The sequence below is a fragment of the Protopterus annectens genome, chromosome 16.part0, assembly GCF_019279795.1.
Source record: "Protopterus annectens isolate FY-2018-M chromosome 16.part0, PAN1.0, whole genome shotgun sequence".
Taxonomy (NCBI): domain Eukaryota; kingdom Metazoa; phylum Chordata; order Ceratodontiformes; family Protopteridae; genus Protopterus; species Protopterus annectens.
This window is the reverse complement of record NC_056750.1, coordinates 547,260,728-547,283,574: the sequence shown is the minus strand read 5'-3', so window position 1 is coordinate 547,283,574 and position 22,847 is coordinate 547,260,728. Positions and strand designations below refer to the sequence as shown.

At 41.6% G+C, this 22,847-nt stretch overlaps 1 protein-coding gene across 1 annotated transcript in view; it reads right to left on the bottom strand.

Annotated features, from left to right (window-relative positions):
• The window catches only part of FNBP1 (formin binding protein 1), a 2,646,599-nt gene that overhangs the window by 511,051 nt on the left and 2,112,701 nt on the right, over positions 1–22,847 (bottom strand). Inside the window, exon 16 of the mRNA XM_044058144.1 lies at positions 7,415–7,554. Within this exon, the coding sequence (XP_043914079.1) occupies positions 7,415–7,554 (140 nt within the window). The remainder of the gene's footprint in view (positions 1–7,414; positions 7,555–22,847) is intronic.

Genomic DNA, 22,847 nt, shown 5'->3' with positions numbered 1-22,847 from the left:
AGAGCAATCGCTGAAGCTGCAGCCCTACTCGAACCCTCGGCCGCATACGAAATGAGCCTCATGGACGAGTTTACTATCGAAGTGAGGGTGTTAAGCTATGCTGTTACCTTTTCCAGGACAGCAGCATCTGTGTTACCCTGGAGAGTATCTCCCAGCTCCTTAAGGAGATCTCTCTGAAGACGCATAAAGTGAGAGAGGTAGTTCAGCGAACGCATGGAAAAAGCCGCTGAACTGAAAACGCACTTCCCATACCTGTCCATAGTCCTAGAATCCTTGTTGGGAGGATGGACAGAGGAAGATGCCTTGGACATTTCCTTCTTCGTGGCTGCCGCTACCAGCATAGCATCCACTGGGACTCCTTTAGTAAGATAAGTCTTGTCCTTGGGGGCAGTGATATATTTATTCGGCCTCCGAGGGACTGGTTCCACTGTATCCGGAGTCTCCCATGCCCTTTGAGCTATTAGGTCCATTAACTCATCGAAGGGCGGGGTCACCCAGGAGGTAGAAGGTTGAGCCCCAAAAGCCTTCAGCAACACCGATTCGTCCTCAGTTGGGGCAAGGGTCTGCCAATCACCCCTCTGTTTCAAGATCTCCAGGATGTCAGCAAATGAGACATCCTCAGAGGGGGATCGTGGGGACCCCTCTGACTCATCCAAATCGGTGTCCGATGTCAATGATTCCTGTGGGGAATCAATGTGCCTCCTCTTGCACAATTTCTTCCTCAGGACTTCATCAGAGGGGGCATCTGGTGAAGCTTCCGAGGAACAGGGGACGCCCTCTGGGGCTGACTGAGGCATTGGGTCTCTACGCTTGGGAGGGATCGCGGGTACAGAAACAGAACGCGGCCCTTTGGGGGAAGGAGAAGATGATTCCAATGAAGTAAATGTCTTCTCAGACAAGACCTTCCTCATAACGTCGAAGGCCCCGGAGCCCCGGGCCGAGGACTCCACTGGATCCGAACAGCACGGTAGTTTCCCCGAGACCGGGACCACGGGCTCCGACCCGAGGACAGAGCCGAGCTAATCTGTGCTGAGGCTCTGAGGGGGAGAGTAGGAACCGACAGTTCGGTTCGAGACTCGGTCCCCGAACCAAGGAGAGACCGTCGGCTCCGCGACTCCGCGATGGGTTCAGAGGGAGTCGAGGTCAGTGGTGCTGATCGCACTAAAGAAGGCTTCGGTACCGGGGGTTCAACAATCATCGGTTCCTCTTCTCCCGGCTCCGAGGACTCGAATGGTCTCGAAGGAGGATCTGCTAGAGATACAGGGAGGGCTTCGAGTTTCGATACCAATTGGGACGAAACCGCAATTAGTTTGGACAGAGCCGTGTTCTCCATGAGCTTCTGTACCACTCGATCCACATCGGTATCAGATAGCAGCCTGGAAGAACGGGTTGAAGGGGCCAAAGATGCCACCGAACGAAGGATCGAGGGTGGAGGCACCTCCGACACCGTCTCCAAGACCTGGGCCTCGATCAGAGAGAATCGCTCGATGCTTGGCCCCGAGGTCTGTGGAGCCAGCGACCTAACCTTAGAAGAGGTGCTCGGAGCCGATGACCTGGGCTCCGATACCTTCGAAGTCTTCGACCCCTTCGAAGACTTCGACGCCTGATCAGCCTTCTCCAAGGCTTCTTGAAAGTCTGGCTTTAGCAAGCCCCTGTCGATTAACTTCCTGCGCCTTTCCATCATGACCCTTCCACTGAAGGAGTGACAAATAGAGCAGTCCTCCTGCAGGTGGAGAGGGCCAAGACAGTAGACGCAGGAAGCATGACTGTCTGTGATGGACATTTTCTGTCCACACTGACATCTTTTGAAACCAGATTTAGCTTTTTCTGCCATGTCTAACAAGTCTAACAATACACTAACTTATCTATGAATAACCAGTATGTAGATATATACAAACTATAGATTATACAGGCAAAGATATATATCTATGTATAAACACTGCACAAAGAACTAAATACTAAAAGTGAAGAAATTCTTACTAACAGTATAGAAGAAAAAAATATTTACTGCTGTCAGAGCCCTGACAGGACTAAAGTAGGCCTAAGCCAAAAACTATTAGAATATATATATAATGAAAAAACTCCTATGAGGAAAAAACTACACACACACACACACACAACTATTATTAACTATTAACTAGAGTAATTATGTTAACTAGCTCTAAATTCTCAAAATACTGAAAAAAAGTACAAAGTTTTACTGGCCCGAGCTCTCCTCGACGCGATCTGTTACAGCGGCAAACTAGATCTGAGGAATAACAGCGAAGGATCATGGGATGTAGACTGTGCCTCGAGCTCCTCTTAGATGCAGAGCTTGTGATGCTCCTGACTCGGAGCTGAGGATCGGCTCCGAACCCGTGTGTAAGAACAAACTGTGAGATCGAACAATTTCACATCACATGGACGTGTTCGAAACAGATTTCAGAGTCTACATTTTCGCCGAGAACAGCCGCTTGTCCTCTGGCCACAAAGACTCTGGGGACGACACAGTGAATTCAGTGACTAGGTCTCGCTGGAATCGAATGACGTGTGCCAAATAATTCAGCGCTTGTATAAAAAACGTCACTGAAGAAAAGACTCGCTTCCCAAACCGATCCACTGCCCTAGACTCCTTGTCCGGAGGATGGATCAAAGAACTTTCCTGAGCCGGTTCTCTCTTGGTGGCAGCTGCAACCACCATAGCATCCACCAGGGATCCCTTGTACCAGGCCTGTCTGTCTGTAGGAGGAGAAAGGATCTTGTCCGGGTATTGGCTCTATGGTCTCAGGCTCCTTCCATGCCCACGTGGTAATGAGATCCACTAATGGATCTGCAGGAGGGGACACCCAGGATGTAGATGGGCCCTTGCCAAAGGCCTCCAGGAATACTGACTCGTCCCTAGAGGGTTCTGGGGCTGACCAACCTCCCCTCTGGTGGAGGATTTCCATGATGTCTCCAAAGGAGACATCCTCGGGAGGTGACCTGGGGGAACCCTCACCTTCATCCAAGTCAGTATCTTCTGTGAGGGACTATGGGAAGCCCATGTGCCTCCTCTTACACGAGTGCTTATGGGGAGCCTCCTCAGTGGGACTCTCTGAAGAGGGCTCATAAGTCACGGGGAGGGGGGTGTTCCACAACAGGATCCACCAGGGGATCCCCTAGCACGGGCTGTCCCTGGGACAAGCTGATGGAAGTTGTGACCAAATCCATGGCAGCCTGGGCGGAGTTCAAGGCAATGGGCTGGGGTCTCAGCCCTTGGGAGAGAACCCTCTCCACCAAGTTGAAGACTGAAGGAGAGCGCACCTCCTTAGCAACTAACAAGGAAGAACCACTCCCCGGCTCCATTGTGGGGATCGGGGCCGTGGCGAAGGTAGCCAGGGTTCCGAAGGAACGGCTCAGATCCGACAAAGTTGGGAGCCAAAGACACCTCTGTTCCCTCGGATCCGGCTCCCCGTTCTCAGCCCCGACAGTTACTCGGATCCAAACAAGTCTGATCCGAGGAACTCAAGATAATCGCTGGCTTCGAGGTTGGAGGGACTGTCGGCGCCGAACCCCCAGCTCCGAGGATCCTCGGATCCATAAACCCTGAAACTGTGGGTCGGATCGGGGAAGGAGAAATTGGATGGAAGAAGGGCATAGAGGTTCCCTCTCTGGCCTGAGAGGGACCTGGCAAGACTCCAATTTGGATCCGAATGAATCTCTGCATCATCCTATCCATCTCAAGCTTCGACAGACTCCGAATAGACTGCGAGGAGGCGACCGACTCGGATCTGGCTGGTCTGTGAGATGACCTCCAAGAAGGCCTCTGGTCCAAGGGCTCCGTCGGCTCCTGGGAGAACCTCGGGGAGTGGAGCCGAGAAGAGGTGGTCCTGACAACTTTAGTAGGCGGACTGGGAAATGTCTCCCGCTCTGGAGACTGTTTGTGGTGCCTTTCCGCTCTTTTCTCCTGGTCTCTCTTGTCCTTATCCTTTGGTTTTGTCCACGTCTCAGAAGGCTTAGAGTGAGGTTGAGTCCCAGCCTGAGGGAAGGGGGTCATCTACTGGAGCTGATGTCGAGGTCGTCGAATCCAATGCAGAAACTGGTAGCAGGCCCTTAGCTACCAGTTTTGCCTTCCTTTCTTTCAACGCCCTAGGGTTGAACCCTGCACACACACTACACGGCAAAGAAAGGTGGGGAACACCCAGGCAAATAACACACAGAGTGTGGCCATCAGCCGGTAAAAGCTTGTGGCCACACTCTGTGCATTTTTTAAAAGTTGGTTTTGGCTGCTCAGCCATCACCACACACCACTCAGCCAAAACTAAACCAACAAACACACACAAAGGACAGTTAGGCCTACACTACCTCACAAATTCCTAAATTTTTAAACTACTTTTTTTTTTAACAGAAAACCGACGAACGACGAAGGGGAGGAAAGGGATAACCAAATAACGACTACACTCACACACTAAATATATACCAATAAGTACCACTTACTACACCCAACTTGGAGCTATATAGACCACACTGCGTATGCATGAAGCAGCAAATGAGATCTGGGGGAAGGTAGGAGATGTGAGGGATTATGGGTAAGGGGAGGAGCTTGGAGCAGATGCTTGAAAAATGTTGCTGGCTCGGATCTGATATGGAACCAAATACCCACAGGTTGCAGATAAATAAAGTTAACTACTTCAGATTAATGTTTTAGTAAAATATGAAGATATCCAAAACTTTTACACAAATATCAAAAAAGATTTCACTTAGCTGAGAGCTCGGCTGAAATGAGGCTTTACAGCTACTTGGCAAACGAGATCTGAGGTAACAGGGTAAAGGGCATTCTGGGTGGAGACTTAGCTTGAGAGTTTTTTTGGCTGGCGCAAGCTTGGTAATAGGCCGACTCGGTTCCGAACCCATAAGTGATGAATGGAAAGAAGATTAACATCAGATAAATATATTAATGTTCCCATTTAAAAGTATACAAACGGCATGCGACAGTCATTAAAAAAAACTTTCCCCTAGCTAAATTAATAGACTTTACCGAAAACAATATTTTCTGTCATAAAAAGTGAATTGGAAGTTTTTTTTTTCCACAGAAGGGAACTTACCTGCCCAGGAAAGGAACAATGTTAACAGACTGTTGATCCTCAAAACTCCATAGAATAGCATTCTCTTTGCCAACAGGAATGCCCTGAAGGGCTTGGTGTTCAAACCTGACCTTTAGTCAGCTCATCTCAGACTAACAGTTTGGGCACATGGAAGGTACCTTGAAGACCTCGGAAGCTGTCCAGCTGTTGTATTAACAGAATACAACCCATATAGCTTGGACTACTGCAGCAGTGCTCCTTATGAAGAACATCGACAGTTTGTAATTTGTTGTAAGTGTGGGAGAGGTAATACAAATTACATTTAAAAAAAGAAATCATAATCTAAACATATTTTATACTTTCAATCTGCCACAGGTAGGCAAAAATCAGATGACGCAACTGCATGTTTACTGGTGGCAGCAATTTCCTTTTGCAGTGTATTCAAAATAAAAAAAAAATCATCACATCAGTAATTTCAAATGGGACTTATTGCTGACTTCATCTTATGAAAGGAAAGTGTTGAAAGCTTGTTTCTTAATCTTATTTTGCTCTTTTTAGATGATGCCTCACTATCAAGTGTCAAGAGCCTTTCTATTTGAGAAGTATCAGATAGCTCCCCATCTACAAAAGAGACATTACATGTTTGTGCTGTCAATAAAATGAACCGACATATCAGCATGATTTAATGTGGACATAAGCAACTACTGTTCAGCAAGAATATAAGTACTGCCTATGTCCAAGGCTGTTTGCAGCTAATATTTAGCAAATGACTCTACATAGTCCCTGAAGAAAAGTACTGACACTGCTGCTTAGTTGGAAAAACAGAGTGGAGTATAGTCCTCTACCTAAACAAGCCATCATCATGGCATAATATTACAGGATTTAAGCCTAGAACTCTGCATCTATTTTAACAACATGGACACATTTTGCTTTTTATAGAAAGCTAAGCTGGTTTCTAGCACTTCTACAAGGACAAGTGTGATTTATTAAATGGTCAGCTGAGCCACTCCCATCATCAGTGAGGACTACGGGGAAAAAACTCAAAAACTAAGTACAATCATTACTAACATAGTCCCTGGGCAATTGAAAAGCTAAAACAAATGATGCACGAAGCATAAGGTAAGCTACACGATATACTTTTTGATATGTTCTGGGTTAGTCATGTATTTTCGCTCAGTTCGATTTTTTTTTGTACCTTCTTAACTGTACTGTATTCTCCACTACTACATTAATGTACTCACTTGGGCTGTGCCTGATATTGGTCAGTTGTGATCAGTGCACTACCCTGGTAAACAAAAACAAACAAACATAATGCAGGAGAGTTAGCAAACAGAATAACTGATGGACTCTGACACGTAATAGAAATGTAAATAAAGTGATGACTCACTAGCAAGGAATTACTATCAGAACAACACTACTGTATAGAAACCACCACATAAAAGATACATTGTGAAACTCTTCAATCCCTTCCATAACAACTCAATACAAGAAGCAACAGAAGATGAGCAGAAGGCAACAAGGGTAGTTTACACAAAGCAGACATGAAAAAGAAAAGGAAAGAAGGTGAGATAAATGGTAAAGAGTAAGTTTAGGTGGGTAGTATGCTTGAGCATTGAGGGGAGAGGAATTCAAGTACATATATAGAGTTACCATTTGTCCCTTTTTCCACAGGACAGTCCCTTTTAGAGCAGTTGTATCCTTTGAAAAAATATGAAAAATCACAAATGTCCTGAGAATTTAGAAAATAAAATGCTTCCTACAGTTCCTGTAATAGTTGCATACAAATTATTCTGTATCTAAAACATCTTGATATTACATGTAATAAAATAAAAAAAACTCAAATTTTACAAGAGTGAGCTTTTATTTTGGCAGAAAAGTGACATCCATTCTACTGATTATTGATATGGTTTACCCTGCAAAATCTTATTCTTAAATGTTCCACTTTGAGCATTTGAAAAGGTGTCAGCCGTATACATAAGTGTATTGTATGTATGAAAAACCACAAACCACCACTGATACAAAAAAAAAAAGAACTTTATTTAAGAAGTCCGTTATACTTGGGATGAAAGCACTTAAGTAAAGTTCATTTTATTATGCCAGTGGTGCTTTGTGTTTTTCTGTGTATTTTTGGCACCTGGAATTCATACTGCTTGTTGGTTGAATTACGTACGCATATATGTATGCATGCACTCAGGTTATCAGGGTGCATGCCAAAATGAAGCACTTGTTAAACTTAGAGCTTGTGCATCTCAATCTAATATTGTAGACCCATCAGGGATAAAAGGAAAAGTGAAGACAGAAGAGAATTTTAACATGACAAGCAATGTAATGCTGCTGTTTGTGATTACATACTTAGCATATGGATACTATACCTTTCTCTGTCTTGTGCACAGTTGCTAACTGCTGGAGTGTTCTGTGTACTCTGAGTGCTCTGACCGTCATATACTCCACTTTGTCGCCGATTCATGTCATTTTTAGTTGGCAACCTTCCTTCAACTTCAGCAAGCCAACCCTAAACATAATTTGAGACATTTAATTACCTTTCTGCTTCCAACATGAATATTAGTGAATGTGTTACAGCTGAAGATACAAAAACAAATTACAGCTATGGGAGTGAAGACTGCTTACTATATAATTTAATCTTTGAGAAGGACCCCTACAATGAGTTTAACTGATGTGGAAAGCTTCCCATGCCCTCTCACGCAAGTCTTCAAATTTTTCTAATCCCAGCTTTATAAGGTCACTCCTCCTGTGCCCATGTCCAAGTAAAGGGCATGCACACCATTATGATCCCCAGTTTTGACTGAACACTACTTACAAGATAAGCATAATGTAACTGCACATATATAATATTATAATTTTTTTTTCACTTACACAAAGTTTCCACTCGGGAACCACAGCAACCAAAATGGGCAGGGCTGTCAATGATAAACTAATACAATAACAACTCACATATCTGTAATATCCCACTTCTAGGTGCTATCTATTGTGAACTTAGCTGACATGAAAAATATGAAGCACTGACACAAAATAAAGAAAAGAACAGCATCAAGTAGGGACCCAAGGAAGAGTTATAGTGTAATTCCACAATGCAAAGACCACCCAAATGAATGTCTCCTCTTAAACTGGACAGTCAAATTGCATTGCTTAGTTGAATATCTGTCATACACATATTCCTAAAACAAGCACTAAAAACTGTGATGCCTCTGGCAGAATGGTTTTTGACAGCCTTAGCCAAAGGTCCCTTCTTCTGCTGCACAAAGTGCAAGGGCCAAGGACTTTCTGAAATTGTGGATCATTTGCAGGGAGCACTACAGATGGTATAGAACAATTTACCTTTGATTTTGTCGTCTGCCGTGTGTCCGACGTGCATAATGCCAAAAGTACGGCTGCAAAAAACGACAATGTCGATTCACACTGTTTGAATGGCAAATAAGCGAATTCAAACACATTTACGATATTTGATCTGAAATATGGGGAATTAAATTTTCCCTATTCTTTGCTTTAAGAAAGAATCTTGGAAGGTGAACAGTTTATTTACTTCAGAAATTACTTGTGGAAGAAAACATGTTTAGTTTTGAAATAAACCTAATTCTTGTAAAATACATGACAAGAACATGCAGAGTTCTGAAATGAGTGTGTAGATGCTAACAGTACCAGAAAAAAACATGTTATCCAGGATACAAAGTCAAGATCTGCAAAACCAAGTAACTCAAAAGGTAGATGAAACAACATATAAGTCATAAAGTTGATATCTCAGGATGGGGAGGGTCTCTGTTCAAAGGAGCCCTAATGTGAAGCACATATTTTATCAGCTGCTTAATAATTTGTAGTTGAGCAAAACTGTACCATTTACCACCATCTTGCAGGTCAAGAAGTTTAGAAGGGCAACAGTGTAAACTTTAACAGCAGAATAACTAAGGCATAGGATAAAAAGGCATTTGAAATGATAGGAAGTCTTGAAGCTTCAGCAGCTGAGGATGGAAAGAAATATTAGCAACCTAATGGAAAAAATTTATACTTTTTGACCTAACAAGCAATCCAGAAAGAATGCTTTCCAGCACCATTGAGAACTGAATCTGCTGCCGGAAGGTCATACAAAAAAACTGCCATCACTGAAGAAACCTCACTCTAACATCATATCATGACAGTTTTGCTCCAAGGCAGTGCACACCACACTGCAACTTGGGATCAGAACACGAATAGCCAGGAATAACTGCTGAAAACTCAGCCCTTCTAGGTCATTTCAGTGCTTTTATATTGAGATCTGGCCTCTTTGCTAGTATTCATAAGTGAACACCTCTGCCCAGCTCTCAGACTGCACATTCAGAGCCCATTACCCTCTATCCTATTTGAAGAGAGCAGAATCCTTAAATACACAAACATTGTCTTGCCATAATGATAGATCTGTCACAAGTTGGTCTATCCTCAGTAACTGAAAGGACTATGTTTCACAGCCACAGGCACTAGGACTACCCAAGCACCTGGAATTTCCCCATAATTTTGCTCTGCCTCCAGCTGTCCAACTCTTTGCTGACACACTGTGTTCATATACTCTCAAACACAAGAATCAGATAGGAAGCAAAGGCGGCAGCCTGCAAGATACAGATGCTGGACAGTCCTGTAACATAAAAGTTGGAAGGGACAGAGAACTGTATGACCACCCTGGACCCTAGCAGCAGTATGGAAGGGATGGAGGAAGAGAAACTGTAACCAAGGATGGACCTAATTCTTCCAGCTCTATCATAAGGGTAAGACATAACTTCCATATCTGTAAAGAGGAGGATCATCCCTGGTAACATACAGGACTGAGTCCCCAGAAATATAGCTGTGTTGGCCCAAACAGGTAAACTTTCCTCTGAAAACATCATCGCAAAAGGAAGAGCATGTGCTGGAAGCAATAACTAACTTGTAGTGTTTAGCAAAGGTGTTCATATTAGTTGAAGGTCTGCTGTACAAATATCTACCGGAAGCATACTGAGGAAGGCATATAAAAATGGCAACTGTTTTCACATAGTGGTCTCAGGTACCAGTAGGAGTACATATCACACTAATATGTAACAGAACTTGACACAATGGGAAATCTATCTGGATAGGGTGATCCTGGACACATGCATGCCATTTTATGCTGGAAAAGAAGACAAACAATTGGTCCAACTTCCTCATATCTTTAGTTCTAAAAATGTAAAATTGAAATGATCATTCATCATCACCATCATCAACCCCCTTTTTCCCATTTTCTACACAGGGTTGAGGTGTCGTGTCAACTGTCAATCTCTCTCTCTCTCTGTATTCAGTGCCACTCTCTTGTCTTAACGACACTAATGCCTGACTGTCGCAGATCTTCTCTCATGCAATCCATCCACCTCTTTGCTGGATACACTCGTTACCTCTTGGCTTCTTCCTATCTGTCTCAAATCTTCTTCATCACTTTGTCTTCTGCTTTTCTGCACATGTACCTGAACCAAAGCACCATAACCTGTTCTCTTTGACCTTTTCTGCAACTGCAGCTACTCTGGATTCTGATTTTATATCCTTATTTCTTTGTCTGTCCAACATAGTGCATCCTACCACTTGTTGCGGGCATATCATCTCCATCGCCTCTAGCTTCCCCAACTGCTCTACCTTTACAGCCCAGACTTCTGTACAATACAGTAGTACTGGCTGCACCACTGTTTTGTACACCTTCCTTCTCAGCTTCTTTGGCATTTTTCTGTCATATACTACACCTGACACTCTGTGCCAGCTAGCTGGACCCCCTGTGATTCTAGCTTTACCTCCTCATTCAGACTTCCCTTTTCTAAAACACCCATCCCAGATACCTGAAGTTCCATTATTTTTCCTTCTATCTCAATTCTCAGCTTCTTTTGAACTCTACCATTTGCTGTCTTTACAACTATCTTATCTGTACTCCATTTCATTCCATGTGCCTTCAATTTTGCATTCCACCAATGTAAAATCTAAATATCCTGTGAACATAAATGCAATGCATAAAGTACTGTCCTTTAGTCTAGTAACTCAGGAAGAACGCAGGAAGACAGAAGGATTGAATGAAGTTAGACTCAGTAGTCACTTTAGGCACAAAGGAGGAGTTTATCTGTAGAATAAGCCTGTATTTATGAAATATTAAGTATAGTGACTTTACAAACACATAGCCTGCAAATTAGAAATCCTTCTGGCTGATGTAATGGGTCCACAGAGGCTTAAGGTCAGCCAAACTGACTGGATCAAAGAGCACTATGGTTAACCTAACATGAAGGAAAGGTTTGAGGGATGTACTGGTTGGATGAGGGGTCTTAAATAGAAGATACCTTTGAGAAAAACCTTGCTCACTTTGGCTGCCATCAAAAAAAAAAAAAAAAACAGTCACAATCTCAGTGAAAGTTGGAGGGAGTAGCCAGATGTAATTTCAAGAAGGAATACTTCAGTTCTTACTTGAATAGTTCAGAAGGGTACAACACAACATGCTGAATGGCAGCATGCTGTTGCTGTATGCTCTGCTCTCTCTATTCAACGTATGTAAAATTCACTTCTGCTTCTCTCTGTAAGTTTTCCATACATAGTTTCTGAAAAGCCAACAAAATCTCTTTAGATTTGTTTGTGAATTCCATATTCTTTGACATATTCAAAATTGGGGCAGCCAAACTGAAAGCTTGATGGCTCTGATGTTGGGATGATAATTCCCTGTTGGATTAGATATCTCTTCTCTGAAGAGGATCAGTGTCAGCAGACACTTGTGTTAGGTATGGGGACAATATTGGAGACCAGACTTGTGCTGATCAGTATACAGCCACCAGGATCATCATGGACCTGTGTATTTTGTCCTTTAATAAATTATTCTGAGAATATGAAATAAAAGGAATAAGTATAAAGGAGACTTATGTCAATGTCTTTATTAAGTTATCCATATTAAGGGTATCCATATCCATATTAAGTAATTCATCTCCCCCCATTACCACCCATACTACCAACCCTAAATACCTCAAGATCTTGACCATCAATACCCAGAGTCTAAGAAACAAATTAGCCCACTTCCACGCTTGGCTATCCCATACCCAACCTGACATAGCAGCCGTCTCTGAGACATGGCTAAAACCCAACTTTTCAGACTCTGAAATACTACCCCCTGGGTTTCAAGTACTTAGACAAAACTGCCTAAAAAGAAGGGTGGAGGAGTAGCCTTAATCTACTCTAGCCTACTCACCATCACTCCCTACCAAAATCCTATTCCACAGTTCAACAACGCTGAACTAGTCATAGGAAATCTCAAACTAAATAACCAGAAAAGCATTTGTGTTATAGCCCTCTATATCCCTCCTGGAAACAACATTAACACACTTGAGGAAGTTCTTCTATGGGCCTCATATAATATCAAGCCTGAGACATACATCCTAGGAGATGTGAACATTGACTGGAAGAAAATTACTAACAATAACCCCACCATTTCAATCAATCTATGTAATTTCACTCAACTCATAAATGCTATAACCAAACCTAATAAAAATAACCCCCCAGGCTCCATACTGGACTGGATCCTTGTCTCTCACCCAAACAGAATCTCCCACACTGGCACCTTACCAGACTCTATCAGTGATCACTTACCAGCCTTCATCCGTAGAGCAACCCCCTCCTCTCCTCATCTACACCAATATATCCATACTCGGAATCTCAACAAATTTGACACTACAACTTTTTCTAATTCTCTCAAACTGATAAACTGGGACACTCTAAAAACTCTTCTGGACAGTGCTGTCGAATTCTTCAACTCAACCTTCTTAGACACTCAACTCCCAAGCCCCTTCAAGAATAAAACGTACAAAAAACAATTCCGCCCCTTAGCTTAGTAAAGATACCAAAACACTCATGCAACAAAGGGACAAGACCTGGAAACTCTACCATCGTAATAGGAACCCTGACACCCTTCTTAAATATAAACAACTCCGCAACTTAGCCAAAAAAAGTATCATACAAGACAAAAAAAGCATACTATATCAAACTCCAGTCTAACCACTCCTCTAACCCCAAACAATTCTGGAAATCCACCGACTCACATCTCAACCCAGGCACCAAAAAAACCCTTGCCCTGACACTAGTAAATCTGACCCAGAAATAGCTACTCTGTTCAACTCCTCCTTTACTAATTCTATAGCAGAACTCACTAAAACATTCCCAAACAATAACACCTCCCCCCAAATCAAACCCTCTGCCCAACCTTCTACTCCAAACTCGCCTCCCATATTCCACCTCAAACCCATCCCCCACCTCATATATTAAAAAAAAAATATCTCTAAGCTTAAGCCTTGCTCCAGTGCCCCTGACAATATCCCCTCACTCTTTTTAAGAATTGCAGCAGACAGCATCGCTATCCCCATTAGCATACTCATCAACAGATCCATACAAGAATCATATGTCCCCAAACTGTGGCATGCAGCCTTTATCCTACCCCTCCATAAAGGAGGCAAAAATAATAACATCTCCAACTTCCAACTCATAGCGATTCTCTCCCCATTTCAAAAATTCTTGAGAAATGCAGCCACCTCCAGCTCATGCCACTCCATTACACATAACCAACTCCTCACCCCATCACAACATGGGTTCCATCCTGGCCATAGCACAATAACAAGTCTTCTCTCTTTTCTAGACATCGTAAACCATGCCTGTGACTCCGGAGAACTTGTATCCACAGTCCTCCTTGACCTCTCCAAGACTTTTGACAGTCTCCCATACCCACCTTTTTCACCACCTTTCCAATCTTAACCTCTCACAGAACACCATTACCTGGTTCAGCAGCTAACTCTCTGACAGATCTCAGGCAGTAAAATGGAAGACTGGCACCTCAGCCTTCCTTTCCACCCCCAACCGGGGTAACCCCAGGGATCCATTCTTGGCCCTATGCTCTTCAATATCTTCATTAATGATTTCCATGCAGCCATTCCTAACACTAAGATAGTACAATATGCAGATGACTCAACTTTAGTTTGCTCTGCATCAAACCTCCCTGAGCTCCAAACAAAAACTCAAACTGCCTTCTCAATTACTGAAAACTGGATGCTCCAAAATCACCTCTCTTTGAATGCCAAGAAATCAAAGATCCTTCTATTCTCTCCCTCAAAATCTATCCACCTACATAAAACCTCTTTCAAGATTACAAGCCTTGCCAACTCCACTATAGAAGTTGTTCCTTTTGCTAAACTTCTTGGAGTTACTATTGATGAACACCTACAATTTGATACCCATATTCAGCTAAATATAAAGAAAACCCATCAGAAACTTGGTATGCTGTACAGAACCTCCCACTTCCTCTCCCCCTCAACAAGACAGACCCTTGCCACTATCTTCACTAATGTATGGTGCTCCCCTACTAACCAAACTATCTTCCTCCATCTCTTCTAAACTAGAATCCTGTTGCAATAAAATCTCAAAGTTCGCCACCACTTCCAAATACTCCACTCACCACTGTAAACCTCTCCACCAGCTGCAATGGCTAGAACTCCCAAACTACCTTGACTACCTCCAACTCATCACCACTCACAAGCTTATTTTCAAAGCAACTATATGCCCAGCACTAACAAACATCTTTACATTATACACCCCAAACAGAACTCTAAGATCTACCCACCAAAATCTAATCTCTGTTTATAAACCAAACCGTCCTGCTGGTCAGCTTCTCCTATCCTTTTCCATCACCAAAAAATGGAATTCTCTCCCTCCATCTCTAAGAATTTCTGAGAACTCTGTACACTTCAAAACCCAGCTGCATTCTTACCTCTCCCAAAAATGGAAATGCAGTTGCACTCCACCTACCTAACCTGCTTAATACATAAATACTTTATAACACACAAAGTTTGTTCTTCCTTACACACTACTGATTAACCCTATGTACTGCCTTCATGCTAATGCTACCTCTATACCAGTCTCAGAGGATTTAAACCTCTGTATTAATTTAACTCACGCTAATATTCATGCATAAAGAACTCATCCATGCTATTGTTACTTCTATATCATTCTCAGATGATTTAAACCTCTGTATTAATTTAACCTTGTACTACTGTTCTCAACCACTAAACATGTAAATATGCTTTACATCCTTCTCCAAGCTGCTGTTTAACTTTTGTTTAGTTTTTGCTATTTTGTATGTAAAATTTGCTTAGTTTGTTTCTGTTTCCACTATGTATTTTACTTCATGTTATGGAGCTTGTACTATGTATTATTGGAGCTTTTCTCCCCGTGCCTCCACTGAAAACGGGCTCTTTGAGCCCAGTGGACCTCCCTGGTCATCAAACTGGAAATAAGTAAATAAATAAGTTATGACTGACTGAGGTGCTAAGACTTTGAATTAACACGTAGAAGCTTAAGCATTTCATGTTCAAAGGAGATACAAACTGGTCCATCTCTTCGTTGGCCCCAATGTGTATCTTTTGCTTCAGTGACCATTCGTAGGGGAGATGGAGAGCTCTACATAGTCTGCCCACCAACACATTTAACTCTACTGATAGCTTCTCTACTAGCAGCATGGAATTGGTTCTCCTCTCTTTGCTGATAGACTAGACCACGGAACATTGTTTCTGTGTATTTTCAGTAGCTCATGGGCAAAAAGGGGCTAGAAAGCCTGAAGGGCCAAAAGGACCATTTAGAGACCCAGAACACTGATACGAAGAATGGAAGGGCAACCCTGTCCAATCTTGGCCCAAAAATGGCCTCTATCACTCTAGAGGCAGGTGCATCAGTGGTGAGTGTGTGCAAAGGCTATCATTTCTGGAAGGGATCCTCTAAGGCCATACTGGGAGGTATGGAGCTGCCACAACATGCTCTGTATGCACCAGTGTACTAAAGTAACCCAGTAGGAAAGTAGTTGCAAATGTTGACACTACTGAAACCTGGCTGTCTCTTGCAGACGCCTTGTCTGTTGGTATGCATGCAGCATCATGGCAAAAGAGGTTGACATATATTGCAGGACTATGAGTATGCACCCTGCTGTGGCAGTGAGACAACAGTAACTGTTGCACAATCAGTTGCAGGGGTGTAAATTACTCATGGTCCAGAAATGTTCTGCAGTATATGGTATCCAATGTGCACCCTAAGAAATTTATCTGCAGGGATGGAGAAAGTTGCAACTTGGGTATACTGACAACAATGCTCAGCCATTTGAACAGTCTGATGAGACACAGCCTGCTCTGCTAGTAGATTCATACATGGTGAACCAACAGCCACTCGTCCAGTTAGGGAAACACTATAATTATTTGTAGCCTGTGGTGAGCTGCTACCTTGCTGCAGCTGGTAAATATCCAGGGGCCTGTAAGATTGAAAGATGGACAACTAAACTGACAGTGGCTGACTCTTAACCAGAAGAACAAGAATGTCTTGGATTCCTTATATGGAAATGGGCATCCTGGAGGTCAGAAACTTAGGAAGATCATTTGCACTCTCCATGCAATTTTTTTCGTTTTACAACAAACTCACCTAAACTAATCTGATCCAGAACTAGCCTGAGGTCCTGAGTCTTTTCTAACACTAAAAAGCCTTAATTAATAAGCTAAGCATGTCTGGTATGGTGGGACCTCTTGGACGACTCCCTCACTTATGAGGATAAGACCTCCTACCGTGCATGTACCTTTTGATGAGTAGGGATACTGGGCCAGAGACTTCAGCTACAAAGAAGAATAACCTGGATATCATACTCCTGTTCCATCTGTCTCTAGTGATGATATTACTCAGTCTCTGAATGCTTCAGTAATGCAGCAGCCATGAGAGGGTTCCAAGATGGCTGCATTCTGAGCAGCAGATTGATTATAGTTTATATGAAAAATGAAAATGGTGTAAAAAGCCAGTAAAAGTTAACAATTTCAGTAACATTCAGCTACTGTTTGGTTACTACACTGCCTGGATATCAGCAAAGTACAAATCTGGGTAAAGTAGTAACAGAAAAATCAATCAGAAAAGAAAAAGAAAAACAATATATGGTTGGGAAGAGCCTTGCATCTGTTCAGCAAAAGGTTACAGCTTTGGGGTAGGAGATGATATCCAGTAATTCAGAGGAAAAAATAAATCATATACACTCAGAGGTGATTAAAGAAAGTGAGACACTTAAAAAGGTAAAAAAATAATAATAGCATAAGTGAGACACTGGAGGAATATAGAAAGTCAAAATGCTAGAAGAAATAGAATATGTTTTAAGTAGTTTTTCAGATGAGCTAATATAACTGCAGAAATCAGAAGGTGAAATGAAGCAAAGAATGGCTGCAGATAACACGTCTGAAAAATAATTGTTTCAAAAAATAGAGCTGAAGACAGAGAAGCAGATAAAACCTGAATTTTTCTGCTACACTGGAGAAACTGAAAGGAATAAACTGCATTAATTTTATGAAAGTGAAAATAAGCAACATGACTGGTATACATAGAGAAGGATACGCTACATCATGTCTTTCCAAATCTGTCCATTATAAAGCAGCCAAGAGCTATACTGGTAAAGATGCAGTCACACGAGCAGAAAGAGCTAATCCTGACAAGATTGGGTCAAAAAGGAAAAGTATTAAAATTTGGGGACACCAGAATATTTGTAGAAAATGATTACTCACTGTACACAAGGCAGAAGAGAAGAAAACTTGTCCCTGCAACATTTACCTAATGAAGAGTGAGCCATCAAGTTGAAGGGGACTCTTGCTTCCCATTCATCTTGCAGTAACAAAGCTTACAGGGAGACTTTGCCAGTGAAATGTTTTTTTTATTGTTCCCAAGGAAAATGACTGAGAAACTAGAAAAAGCAAGAATACTTTGACCTTGAAAAAGAGACTGATGTTGAGAGGTTGAGATAAGGAAGAACTGTGAAATTAGTGAATACATGGAACAATAGTAGTGTCATTCCTTTAGATGTATATTATACATATGAACTGTGTTTCTGCAAGAAGTAGCATAAAATGACTGGAAGTCTGTTTACTGTATTAAACTGGTTACAGAACTCTAAAGCATAATTCCTACTTTTCATTAATGTTCAAATGGGCAATGAAGGGACTGAAGATGTAAATGGAATTAAATATTTGTATAATAAATTTCTTAAAGTAAACCATGTTATACTCTAACGTAATTCTGTATATAATGCACAGGAATTTTAAATGTGAGGTGGGGGGAGTCATAGTGACTCCTGTTTAAGCTTGTGATATTAAAGCAAGTAAGCATGTATTTTTGACTAATATATAAAAAAAATTACTGTAACAAGATAGATTCTGGGCATAAGCTATATAATGTGATGTTGGGCTGCTGGGGAGGATGTAATGTGTACTGATCATATAATATGTATATAAAAAATATAATCATTTCCCATTTGTATATGGGTGGAAGTTTACACTGATGTTCACAGTTTATATTGTAGATAACAAAAGTGTTTTTAAGCAAACTGGCTAAAAAATGAATAGTAAGAAAAATGGTATTGTTTCTAGCATTTGAAAAGAGCTGCTTATTTCTATTAGCACCTGTTTTTTTTTCACTGAAGACAAGGAACAAAACAGGTCTAAGCAATAAGTCATGAGTGGTCTGACAACTGTTACCAGAGTCTTCTCTCTTGCATATATTAACTGCTTTTTCCAGCAGCAAATGCTTTCAGCTGGAGGTGATGAATCTGCAGGTGCAAATAATTAATCAGGAAGGGACTGAAAAAAGTGTTCCGAGTCACTTGTACAAAAACAATATAATTAGTATTAAAAGTGGTAACGACAAGCAGTTTGGTGAAAATATATGAAGTTTAACACTGTGGGAAGAGAATACTTTTGCAAGTAGTTGAATCCCCAACAGCCTTAGTAGTGTGATGCATTACGTATAACAGTGCATAATTTAGTTTATTCATTTAATGGTGGCCAGTGTACTTTTTCTTTCATTAGTTTACTGAGAGTGTGCAAGTTGTGCTTCACATCTGGGAAGGAAAAAGAGATAAGATAATGATACGTAGTATCTGTGAAAGAGGGAACACATGCTCTAGCATTTGCTTTCAGCATAATTAACCATAACATTACAACAGGTAATGCCTGAGCGTACAGTGATCTAGTTGGAGCAATTGCCCTTATTTGAAGGGGTAATTTCTGTTTTTGGAAAGTGTATACAGTTTTTGCATTTGCTGTGGGTTAAAAAGGCTTGGGAGTTACAAACATGTATTTTTTTTAATTTCCTGAATGTTTTTATCGAAGAGAAAAGTTTGTGAAAATTTGACATGGGTTCGACCAGAGATGAAAAGTTACAGTTGCATACAAGTTCAGCTGCAAACTGCAAGTTATAAACATGCACTTAAAAGAACTGTCATGCAGAATATGTGGAAGTGATAACTTTTTATCTGAATGGCTGCTTTATCAATACTAGCTTAATGTAAATGGCATTGCAGCTACAGACAAAAAGCAGACAGTACTTAATTATATTAAGAAATGTAGGATGCAAAGAGCAATGTTACAGGAGATGTGATTGGATGGAAATGGGCATGTGCATTTGGAAAAGAAAAGATAACAAAATGGATATTCAGCAGATTGTCAGGGACAAAGGAAAAGGGAAGTAAAAACACTGATTACAAGTCAGTAGTGATGACAGCAGAGGAAAAAAGACAATAATGGTAATAAGGGATTACTGGCAGGGAATGAGGATTATACTTGCATGCATGCATTTGTTCTCCACCTAAAATGACTGTTACGGAGCTTAAGATAATTGTGGGAGAAACACTAAGCTTTCAACAGGGAATGTTATTTATGGAACCTGATTTTCAATAGTGAGAATCTAGCAAGGGGATCTGAAAGGGAAATAGAACAAAATATTTCTAAAAAAAAAAAAAAAAAAAAAAAAAAAAAGATTCCTCAAGAAACATGAGTATTTGAATGGAACATGTGAATTTAGTAGCAGGAACTCAGACAAAATGTACATATTATTCCTGAAGGTATGATAACTGGAACAGAGTACGCAGGATTAAACCAAATAAAATTACTTTAGCTAGCAGATCTTGGGAGACTCTCTCTCGGATGCCCTCCTTGTGGGAGGAATAAAGATAACCTGTTGGAGTTTCAGGTACTTTATTCAGTTAAATAAGTAGATGGATTGCTTTGTATTGCTTGGGGTTGTCGATAATGGTTAAGGTGTTTACGTCACAGACATACAGTACATGAGGTACATGATTTGATTCTCACCCTTGCTCACTGTATGGTTATTGGTTAGTCATGTAGTATTCTGCAGACTGATTGCCTTGTACATACCTATAAACCTCTGAATAATTTGGGTTGGGGGATGTCATAACGGTTAAGATGTTTCCTCATACACATTGGTTACAGGGTTTGAGTCTCACCTTTGGTCACTGGTTATTGGCCAGTCATGTAGTAATCTGCAGAATGACTGCCTAGAATTTACCTATGAACCTATGAATATTTTATGCAGTACATAGCAGCCCATCTACCTCCTTAACTGAATAAACTACTTGCAACTTCAACAAGGTCTCTTTATTCCTCCCACAGGAAGGGCATCAGGAAGAGTCTCCAAGAACTGCTAGTTAAAGTGATTTTATATGGACTAATCCTTTGTGCTCTGTTTCTTGTTTGCCTTGTCACCCTCTGAGTCACAGGTGGGATACCAGATCTGACTCAAGTTTTCTGGATTCCCTTTGTTTTCAAGGAATGATAAATGGGCTAGACTGGACAGTTTCCCAGCAGCATGGGCAATTAATTGAATGCTTTAAACACATCCAATAATTATTTCAGATCATGCACCAGTAAAAATGAAGATAAAGATGCAATGTAATAAAAAACTAGACACTGCCTACCTGTTAAAAAGAGAGGAATTTAAGGAATGGGTGGTGGAAGTGATTTCAGAGTTATTATGAAAGATAGCAGTTTCTCTGGAAAGGAAAGCTAGCGAGTAGAATAAGATAAAAATGGAGTTTAAAAATAAGGTAGAATTAACAAAGAGAAAGAAGTAACAGGAATTATTTTGAAGGGCTGATGAAGGTTAAAGTCTTGCAGAAGTAGGGGAATCTCACGGAACAAGAAGAGAACAATTACTGAGTGTTAAATTGAAAATAATGGAAAGTAAAGTTGTGTACACTTACCATAAATGTAGATGTTCGAGTGTATTCACTGTTGGCAGTCCTAACATATGTGTTATCCGGCTCCAGGTAGCCCTCAGTCGGCCCGAATACCAGAGTGCGGCAGACGACACCATTTCCTCAGTTTTTCCTGCCTTAACTGTCAGGAACCCCCAAAAGAAGGCTAAGCCAGGAAGGAAAACACCCTGGAAACATGCCATCCAAACAATAAAATATCTAGTCTGTGCCTTAGGGAAAAGTGGGAATGGAGGGTGGGAAACCAGGACTGCAACAGTGAATACACTCGAACATCTACATTAATGGTAAGTGTACACAACTGTACTATGTTCTTCGTGTTTCACTGTTGCAGTCCTAACATATGGGTTGATTCCCAAAGCCCAGGAAAAAGACAAAAGGGGGGAGGAAGAATCACAGGTTAAGGGTTGGTAAAAAGGCCCTGCAAAACTGCAGAGGCAAAACCAGCCCTGGATTTAGAAAACAAAGGTAGATTGTAATGCTTTGTGAAAGTATGGACAGAAGACCAAGTAGCTGCTTCTAGAATGTCCTTGGTAGGCACACCTCTCATAAAAGCTGCAGAGGTAGAGGCTGCTCTATCAGAATGGGTCCTAATACCCTGAGGGGGAACCTTCCCATGCTGCAGGTAAAAGTGAATACAGTGAGCAATCCATTTGGAGATGGTCTGTTTCAAAATAGCTTTACCCTGAGCCCCAGGAGCAAAACTGACCAACAACTGCTCAAAGTTCCGAAAGGGTTTAGTCCTGGTTAAGTAAAATCTCAGCTGTCTATGCACATCAAGAGAGTGCAGAATCCTTTCTCCCTTATTCTGGGGATTATTGAAAAATGTAGGCAAGTGAATAGACTGGTTAAGGGTCAGACTGGAAACCACCTTAGGCATACATCAGGGATTAGTTCTCAGTGACACTCAATCTGAATGAAAAATAATGAAAGGTTCTACTGCCATTAAGGCTTGCAGCTCCAAAACCCTTCTGGCTGAAGTAATAGCCAAAAGAAAAGCAGTCTTCTAGGAGAGAAACCTCAAATCTGCAGAGGCAACTGGTTCAAAAGGAGGTAGAGTAAGCTTCTCCAGGACAAAATTAATAACTCAAGCAGGAGTAGGAGCTCTTCGGGGAGGTCTAAGATTGCTAGCTCCCCTCAGGAACTGCTTCATCAAGGGATGGGAAAAATTGGTTGCTCAAAAGAACTATGAGCAGAAATTGCTGAAGCATGAATTTTGATTGAAGAAATGGAAAGGCCACCATTAAGCAAGCCTGCTAGGTAATCAAGAATGAGGGAAAGAGAAGGATGAGAAGAGTCTTCTCCTTTAGACTGCATCCAAGAGCAAAATCTCTTCAATTTATCCACATAGGATTTTCTAGTGCTAGGCCTCCTGGCCTCATGAAGAACTTCAACCACCTGTTGTGAAAGATTTAACGCATTAGCCAGGCAGCTAAATGCAGAGTTTGAAGATGAGGATGAAGAATCTTTCCCCCTTCCTGAACCAACAGGTCTGGTACCAGGGGGAAGATGCCAAGGCTGAGCCTGGGAAAGGCTGCAAAGAAAAAGGTACCAATGCTGCCTGGGCCAATCTGGTGCTATAAGAATAGCCTTTGTTTTTTCGTCCCTTATCTTTAGCAGCACTCTGGGAAGAGGAGGCAGAGGAGGGAAGGTATAAATTGAGAGTTGTGTCCATGGGAAGGACAATGCGTCCACTCTCCAAGCTTTGTTGTGAAACTCCTTGATGCAGA